This window comes from Triticum dicoccoides, chromosome 6B (assembly GCF_002162155.2).
Source record: "Triticum dicoccoides isolate Atlit2015 ecotype Zavitan chromosome 6B, WEW_v2.0, whole genome shotgun sequence".
Taxonomy (NCBI): Eukaryota; Viridiplantae; Streptophyta; class Magnoliopsida; order Poales; family Poaceae; genus Triticum; species Triticum dicoccoides.
This window is the reverse complement of record NC_041391.1, coordinates 658931261-658940194: the sequence shown is the minus strand read 5'-3', so window position 1 is coordinate 658940194 and position 8934 is coordinate 658931261. Positions and strand designations below refer to the sequence as shown.

The 8934-nt window shown below is 41.6% G+C and overlaps 1 protein-coding gene across 1 annotated transcript; it reads left to right on the top strand.

Moving 5' to 3' along the window:
• Nucleotides 1-1117: 1117 nt before the first annotated feature.
• Nucleotides 1118-6270, top strand: LOC119323177 (amino acid transporter AVT1A-like). Its single transcript, XM_037596763.1, has 12 exons — nucleotides 1118-1431; nucleotides 2303-2565; nucleotides 2654-2868; nucleotides 3490-3513; nucleotides 3668-3848; nucleotides 3932-4151; nucleotides 4235-4370; nucleotides 4460-4479; nucleotides 4594-4739; nucleotides 5460-5503; nucleotides 5751-5813; nucleotides 5930-6270. Exons 1-12 carry the CDS (start codon nucleotides 1241-1243, stop codon nucleotides 6020-6022), a joined length of 1596 nt encoding a protein of 531 aa, XP_037452660.1. The 5' UTR covers nucleotides 1118-1240; the 3' UTR covers nucleotides 6023-6270.
• Nucleotides 6271-8934: the final 2664 nt, after the last annotated feature.

Sequence of the window (8934 nt, the reverse complement as noted above, 5' to 3'; positions counted from 1 at the left end):
ATAAAACATACCTTACCTCCCAAGTCGGGAAAACAGTCAAATGAAAAAATGTACTTCTTATAAGTAGTAGAGATGAAGTTATAAGGATCATGGTTCAAGATATTCGGAGAAACATGGTTGGTCTCTCTGTATGATGCGAAGTCGTTGCAGTCAGTAGAAGAGTGACCTGCCCTCCAGGCAGAAGACGAAGGCGGCGACGGCATGTGTGCATGTTCGGAGGAAGTCGCAGCTCCTCTTCGCATGTCTCCCATTGTGGCTCGCGTGGGTGGTCGGCTGGTGACGACAGGCGACTCGCGATCGCGATTCCCTCATAGGAGACGATAGGATGCACTCGCGATTAGTTTCCTAATAATTAGATGCGTTCGTGATTAGTTATCTAATAGGATGCGTCCGTGATTAGTTTCCTAATAATTAGATGTGTTCATGATTAACTTCCTAATAGGATGCGCTCGTGATTATTTTCCTAATAATAGAATGCACCCGTGATTAGTTTCCTAATAATAGGATGCGTTTGTGATTAGTTTCCTAATAATTAGATGCGTCCGTGATTAGTTTCTTAATAGGATGTGTCCGTGATTATAGTTTCCTAATTGACCAGGCATGGACTTCATATTTTCCTCCACGGTGGAGTACGGTCAGTCAATATAAATTGCTAAGTGCACACAGAGAACAGATTAGGTTAAGGCTAGCCGTTAGATTGAGTTTAGTGGGATAATCATGCGGTGGTAATGTATCCGTGTACGTTTTGTGAGGTGCACTTAAAAAAAATTATGTTTGCTCTTTTATAAGTATTATAGATTCAGGCAAGTCATTATCGTGGTCCCACAGGTCAGTGTGAGACGAGACGTGCACCGCGCGCGGCGCCAGCGCCAGCGCACGCATTCCCGAACATGCCCGGTTTCACCGCCACGCAGGTGACAGACAGACAGGACACACCCTCCAATCGACCGACTACCTCCAGCCCCACCACTCCTCCCCTCACACGTGGTGCCCTGGCCCACACGTCAGTGACGCTGCAGACGGGGCGGCGGCGTCCCGGTTCCCGTAAACGAGCGCAGCTCACGCCGCCTTGTCGCGGCGCGCGAGCGAGCGCATCATCTCCAACTATTTCATCCCCGCCGCTTCCTCGTCCAAAAACCACGCCCAATAATTTACCTCCCTCCCCTACCATCTCCTCTGGAAGCGTCGCGTCTGGTCCTACCCAAATCCGCCACGCAACCCGGCATTTCCGCCACTTGTGATGGCGGCGGCGGCGAGGCACCGGAAGGAGGAGGAGGACGAGATGCTGCTGGACGACGGCGACATCGAGGAGAGCCCCCGCGACAGCTTCCGCGACTCCGACGACGACGACGACGAGGCGGAGGAGGCGCGGGGCGAGGATGGCGACGGGGTCGGCTCCTTCGAGTCGCACCAGTGGCCGCAGAGTTACCGGTACGTGCGCGCGCGCCGCGGTCGCATTCTCTCCCCGCTCGGTCGCCTCCTCTGTATCTCACTGCCCCGCTCTACTGTACTGTTTAGTATTAATGGTTAAGTGTTCGTGTTAAGGTTGCTCTGCCGATTTCCCCGCTATTCAGTAGTAAGATTTATCTGTTGATCGGAGTAGATTTGGTTGACTTCAGTGATCGGGAATGGACGGCGGAGCGCTAGTCTGTTCTGAATTTGGATTCGCTGGGCTGACCAGTGAAGTGAGACGCGTCTGGGTCTAATTGAACATCTGGGGAGCTAGCTGTTCATGTTCAATCGATTTTTAGGACGACACCTGATACAACCTCGGAGTGGCCTAGAGTTCACTGACACTTGGGAAGTGGTCTGATCTGTTCGATGAGATCACGAAGGTTGACTGAAACCATTGACAATGATGCAAAAAGGGGTAGGCAATAGGAAATGCTTTTTTCTGGCTTCTCCTAGTATCAGTACTACAATGATGGAGCAGTACGTAGTTTTATTAAAAAAATAGTATTATTAAAGTGCAATGTTCAATGTTTGACACTACCTGTACACCTGGCAGCAGCAGTACTATATTACCAGTATGTCATAAGTACGTAGTACTATTATTTTGCTTCATCAATGGCTCCCGTTTTTGTACCGATTGGTGTAACAAGAAATAAAGCATCATTAACGGATGCCTTTGCTGGCATACTATCTCAGTAGCTGGCCGTACTCAAGAATGCCAGCAGCTTTCCTTCTTGTGTACAGATTGCAGTTTTCCTTTTTGTGCGCAAACTACAGATGGCAGTTTTCCTGTCTGTGTACTAACTACAGATACAGACGGCAAGACCATGACGTGGTGTTTATTTTGCAGGGAAACAACTGACACATACACAATTGCTGCATCTCCCATCTTCGGTTACCTGGGTCCTTCAACCAGTAAATACTCAATCGATGGCGGCCGCAGTGGCCTGGCTTCTGACCTCAGGCTGCCTTTCATCTCGGATAAGCTAGAATCTGTCAAGAGCCTGCGGCGACATCTTCTTGGTTCAGTTAGAGACGAGAAGCTCTCGTTTCAGTATACTGGAGAGATCTACGTCGGTCAAGGGTGCAGCGTGACACAGACAGTCTTCAATGGTACTGCAAATATCGAAATGTAGAACAGGGGATGCTCAGTAACTTCTTTGCTAGTTGATCTTGATCAACCTATGTTACTTTTCTGTAGGTATTAACGTACTCGCTGGTGTTGGCCTTCTTTCCGCTCCGTTCACAATTCATGAAGCTGGATGGGCTGGTCTTGCAGTTCTGTCTGTTTTTGCAATTATTTGCTGCTATACTGGAGTTCTTCTCAAACATTGTTTCGAGAGCAAAGACGGTATTGCAACCTATCCAGACATCGGGGAGGCCGCCTTTGGAAGAATTGGCCGCTTGATCATATCTGTAAGCCCTGGCTTCTGTAGAATATTCTACTGTGTCTGGCTATAAGGCTGTGTCTTCGATGCTATACTGACTTGATTAGTGAAAATGCATACATTTTTCTAGGTTGGTATTATTCGCTTTGTTGGTATAGACAAATTTAAATTATTTGACAAGTATCACTTGGGAACAACACAGACATATCTGCTGTGCCCGCTCCTCTTTTGCCATTTTGTTATGTGCTTGGTGTTAGTTTGACAAACTAATCCTTGCTGGCTCACTGTCACATCTGAAAAATTCACAAACTAGCATAAACCTTTTCCTTGCTAGATCATTGCCGTATCTGAAAATTCATAAGCTATCATAAAAACCTGCTGATTCGATCTAATCTCTAGATCCCTATTCCTATTTTTAAATGATCGCTACCCACTTCAGATTTGTAAGGCAGAAGTTTCAGTCTTACTTTTTTTTAAAGGAGGGAATGCCTCCGGCCTCTGTCTATTTTCAGTATTAACTACCCCTACCTCTAGGCTGAGAAAATGCGCATCTAAGTATATAACCCATTTGTCTTAACTTCATGCATAATTTTTTTTTCTTTGGTAAGCGAAAAAACACTAACTGATCTTTACTCTCTTTTTTTTGCAGATTATTTTGTATACTGAATTATATGTAAGTGGCTTATTTCAACGTGACTTGTATTTTCCAAAGTTTTTCATCTAATAGCTTGATTATTGAGCAAATTACTGAACTGTTTTAGAAACTTATCTCATGTATACTTCTTGGGAAAGAAACATTTGTCTCATGCATAGTTTTTTGGATGCAGTCATACTGCGTGGAATTCATTATACTGGAAGGTGATAACATGACATCAATCTTTCCTGACGTCAACATTAATTTGTTTGGGATTCATGTCGACAGTAAACATTTCTTTGGAGTGTTAACTGCTCTGGTAGTTCTGCCCACAGTATGGCTGCGAGATCTTCGAGTGCTATCATATCTTTCAGGTCTCACTACTCCTAACCTGCTTAATTAATTCTGTTATGGCCATCGTTAGTTAGCTATTAACATGATTTAATTACTTGCACAGCGGGTGGTGTGATTGCAACTCTTGTGGTGTTTATATCTGTCGCTTTAGTCGGTACTACTGAAGGTATAGGGTTCCATCAGACCGGAGAAGCTGTAAAGTGGAGTGGCATGCCCTTTGCAATTGGTATTTACGGTTTCTGCTACTCTGGGCATTCGGTATTTCCCAATATCTACCAATCAATGTCTGATCGCACAAAATTCCCTAAGGCACTCTTTATATGGTATGCATGAGCAAATTTCTTACCCTGGCTAGTTTGATGTGCAATGGTCTATTTCCTCAATTTTGGATAATTTTATCGTGCAGCTTCGCAGTTTGCACAGCAATATATGGCTCGTTTGCTATTATTGGCTATCTCATGTTTGGTGACAAGACTCTGTCGCAAATAACTTTGAATCTTCCAAAAGAGTCATTTGCCTCGAAAGTTGCTCTGTGGACCACGGTAAGAATTATGCTCGACTTTATCTTAGTTCCTGGTATTGTAACTGTCTTTCCTTAAACTTGATCATTATTTTTTTTTTGGTGTTTCAGGTGATCAACCCTTTCACCAAGTATCCTTTGGAATTTCTATCGTCAAACTTTGTAATGTCAAGGTTTCTAGGATCATGTTGATTTTCACTGTACATAACTCCATATAGAACAGCTTCATCCTTAACCATAAACAGATTTGCCTTGTTGTTAAACCCATTGGCTCGGAGTTTAGAAGAGTTGCGCCCCGAAGGATTTTTGAACGAAACAATCGTCTCTATTATACTGAGGACGAGCCTTGTGGCGTCAACTGTTGTCATTGCATTTCTTCTTCCATTCTTCGGTATGCTTATACCTTTGTTCAGCACTGATTATTTTTGCTATGCATTTTTTTTAAAGATTGTCAAATCTTAGCCAATAGAATGCGTACTTACCATCCTTGGTTTTGTTGTCTTCTGCGAATGCAGTCTTCACTGCCAATCCATTGTACTTCTTGTAGTATGTTTTATTTGCTTTGTTTTTCTTGAAAACCCAGTAAATTTCCTATGGACACACATTACTTTGGAATGATGGATGGCACATAAACTTTACACGCAATTGTTTCCCTCGGAAACAGCTAAATGCAAAGTGGCTTATTACAAATAATGTAGTACCAACACTAGTAGTTGAAAACAGCATCTAGATTCATTGCATTTTCAAGATTTTTTAACTCCATGCTCCTGGAAAATTAACACTTTCATAGTGTTAGGACTTGAGATCAATAATGGGCAGTGACCTGCTCAGATCGGTGTTTAGTTGAGGACTGGGTTATCTTCCTTTTAGGAAAAAATAATTGGGGACTGCCTGTAGGCTCCGTTACAAATCCAAATATTCCTAAAACACTTCCTTCTTTTAGGGAACTCCTAAAACACCTCTGCTTACTATAGTACTATGCACTTCAGCTGCTTAAGCTAATTATCTGCTTTGTAATCTTTATTATTGGCGACTCACAGAAGACTTTTTTGAGAACACATTACAGAAGAATTATACTGTGCATTCCTGATTTGCATGTTGCATATTTCAGGTTTGGTGATGGCTCTGATTGGATCCTTGCTCAGTATACTTGTGGTATGCCATTCTTTCCCCCAGTTAATGGCCTATATAGCTGTACTAAGCTGCGCAAAATAAGAAAATCTGTAAAAAGAGCAAAGTCGTCAAACAACATTTTTTGGTGGGCTAAAATTGACTACATCCATGTGGGCTGTTGATGAGAATAATAGTCTCATCCTCTAAAAACCAAAAACTACAGTTGCGTAAGAAATACAGATGACAAAGTAACAGATGTGCTCCTTTTGACTTCATTGTACGATTACAGGCAGTCATAATGCCGGCCTTGTGCTTCTTGAAGATCGCACAGAATAAAGCCACACGCCCGCAGGTAAGATATAATTCACCATACCATGTGGTTATTTAAGCTTCCTTATCTTCTTCTGGAGATGATTTCTGAACACTCAAGATTTCTCTCTGCATACCATGTGGTTACTCCAATTTCAGGTGATTGCAAGCGTGGCTATAATAGTGGTTGGAGTCATCAGTGCTGCCCTCGGAACATACTCCTCGGTGGCTAGCATAATCGGATACTACTAATTCTTCCAAAGCAATCTCTTCGACAGCTCTCAGTACCGTCACTCTTGGCAAGAGTTTTTGCTGTGTATCATCGAATTTTACCGTGCTCTATGTACATCCTTCGACCTAGTATAGTCGATTTATAAAGACTGCATCTCTAGCAACAATGCACTACTGTTACCATTTAGCTGCTGCTATATCATTTGGTGTACCATATTTCTGCCAAGCCCTGCGGTTTAAATATTGCCTCTTTTTAGGGCTAAAACCAACTTTAGTAACCCGAAATATTGTTTGTTGCTATTCATTTATTTTTTAGGGGAAACGTCAACTTTATTAATCCGAAATATTGCCTGTTGTTCCGCATTTTTTTTTCTGAGTCGAAGTTGTCCCACTAGTTTTGCGGCTGAAATGGACACAGTAAAATGGGCCAGGATGCACTCCAAGGGCTTATGCCAGGTGGTTTCAGTAGGTGGGCTGGAATTTAGGGCTTGCATTCTAAAAAAAAGGGATTTAGGGCTTGCGCCAGCTGGTGATATCTGTAGGTGGGTTGGGCCTTATTTTGTTTCTGCCTCCTGTGCACTTTGAGCAACCAGTCGCGCAGACCATTCTGATTTCCGAGTTTCTAAAAAGCAGGAAAAAATCATGCAAAATCTCATAAAAATATGACCATTTGCGGTATGTACAAATCTCTACTATTAAAGAGGAGTTTGTTGGTTTGCTTCTGTCCCTCTAAGCAATTTTTGTTCAAACCACGCGATAACTTCCGCTGTTTATTTTTTCAAACCGACTACACCTCCTTATTTCCGGGGCAAAGATATCCCTTGTAAGGCAAGGAACAGAAATCAAATAAACCACCAATGACAAGAAACCCCTTGCAAGCAAACAACAAGATAAAATGAGCTCACATAGTTGTACGTATACAATCTCAATCACATCGTATCTTTCCTTATCTTTTGACTATGGACTCCTCCTCACAACACATCTCAATCTCAGTTTAATCAAAAAATTTGTACATTGACCCATTAAAATAAAGTTGCCCTCGTGTAACACGGGTATTAAGCTAGTAAAATAATAAGTGAGCAGTACCATGTTACCGTCGACATATAGTTTTACACAAGTGCTCATATTTTATGATCAAATTAGATATGGGACAGGCTATATCCATTTTCTTATTTCAACTAGACAATTGTCGCAACATGGGAATAAATATTCTAGGGAAATTTTAACTGGGAACGTTCCTGGTAGGTCCTAGGGAACGGCCTCATAACCATTGAATCCAAATCACGCGGTTGGTAATTTTTTTAAATTGATCCCATTATTTCTTGCGTCATGTGGCAACTTTCTCTTTTGATCATGACAATTCCTGTAAATTTTCCATGACAAATTTAGTTGATATTGCATGGCAATTCGAGCGTTCGCTGGGAAAATGCTCTCATGAAACGTTCCTCGGATATTGGCGTATTCTAGTAGGTTAGCTTGTGATTTACCGACCAATTTATTATTAATATGATTATATAAAAGAAACTTATTTAGTAACACTTAGTTTAATCTAAAAAACATATTGTTATTTGGTAAATCAATAAGAGGTCGGGTAGTTGAGGCATTGTTTAGGGAAAAGACGGTAAAAAAACTAGAGAAGGGAGAAGAAAAACCAGAATGGGTAGAGAGAAGGGGAACGTACATACACGATATGCTGGAGGGGGAAACCATCTTCATCATCACCAAACCTCGACTCTCAAGCTCTAAGATTAGTTGTGAATAGTCGATCCCTTGGGCTATGGGTTCATGACACTAGCCAAAGTTGCAAGCTCTCCATCTTGACGTGTTTAGATGTTCAATACAATAGCTATATGAGCTACCATACACATGATTATGGTTAATATGATGTATTCATAACAATGATGTTGATTAGGTGATGAATTATTTATTTATTTATATTTATATGCATGCCATCTTATTTATTTATATTTATGTATATTTCTCTCTGGTTACTTGTTTACTCTTGGTCAGTTCAGATAGGTAATCAATAGTGAGAGAGGTGTGCATTAGTTGGGTTCAATCTTGCAAGTAATCTACCGCGATGATAGAAAGTGAAAAAGGCTTGAATAGAGTGAAGGAAATATGCCCCAGAGGCAATAATAAAGTTGTTATTTTATATTTTCTTATTCATGATAAAGGTTTATTATTCATGCTAGAATTGTATTGATCGAAAACTTAAGTACATGTGTGAATACATTAACAAATAAGTGTCCATAGTAAGACTCTGCTAGACTAGCTCGTTGATCAAAGATGGTCAAGGTTTCCTAGCCATGGACATGTGTTGTCATTTGATAACGGGATCACATCATTAGGGGAATGATGTGATGGACAAGACCCATCCGTTAGCTTAGCATTATGATCGTTCATTTTTACTGCTATTGCTTTCTTCATGTCAAATACATATTCCTTCGACTATGAGATTATGCAACTCCCGAATACTGGAGGAGTGCCTTATGTGCTATCAAACGTCACAACGTAACTGGGTGATTATAAAGATACTCTACAGGTATCTCCGAAGGTGTTTTTTGAGTTGGCATAGATCGAGACTAGGATTTCTCACTCCGAGTTTCGGAGAGCTATCTCCGGGCCCTCTCGGTAATACACATCATATGAAGCCTTGCAAGCAAAGTAACTAGTGAGTTAATTATAGGATGATGTATTACGGAACGACTAAAGAGACTTGCCAGTAACGAGATTGAACTAGGTATAGAGATACCGACGATCGAATCTCGGGCAAGTCACATACCGATGGACAAAGGGAACTACATATGTTGTCATTACTGTTCGACCGATAAAGATCTTCGTAGAATATGTAGGATCCAATATGAGCATCCAGGTTTTGCTATTGGTTATTGACCAGAGAGGTGTCTCGGTCATGTCTACATAGTTCTCAA

Excerpts from the sequence above, each read along its gene's own strand:
- LOC119323177 (XM_037596763.1), top strand. The coding sequence starts at position 1,241 with ATGGCGGCGGCGGCGAGGCACCGGAAGGAGGAGGAGGACGAGATGCTG. Across the intron at positions 2,566-2,653 it reads GACACAGACAGTCTTCAATG|GTATTAACGTACTCGCTGGT; the intron begins GTACTGCAAATA and ends ACTTTTCTGTAG. Across the intron at positions 4,152-4,234 it reads CCTAAGGCACTCTTTATATG|CTTCGCAGTTTGCACAGCAA; the intron begins GTATGCATGAGC and ends TTTATCGTGCAG.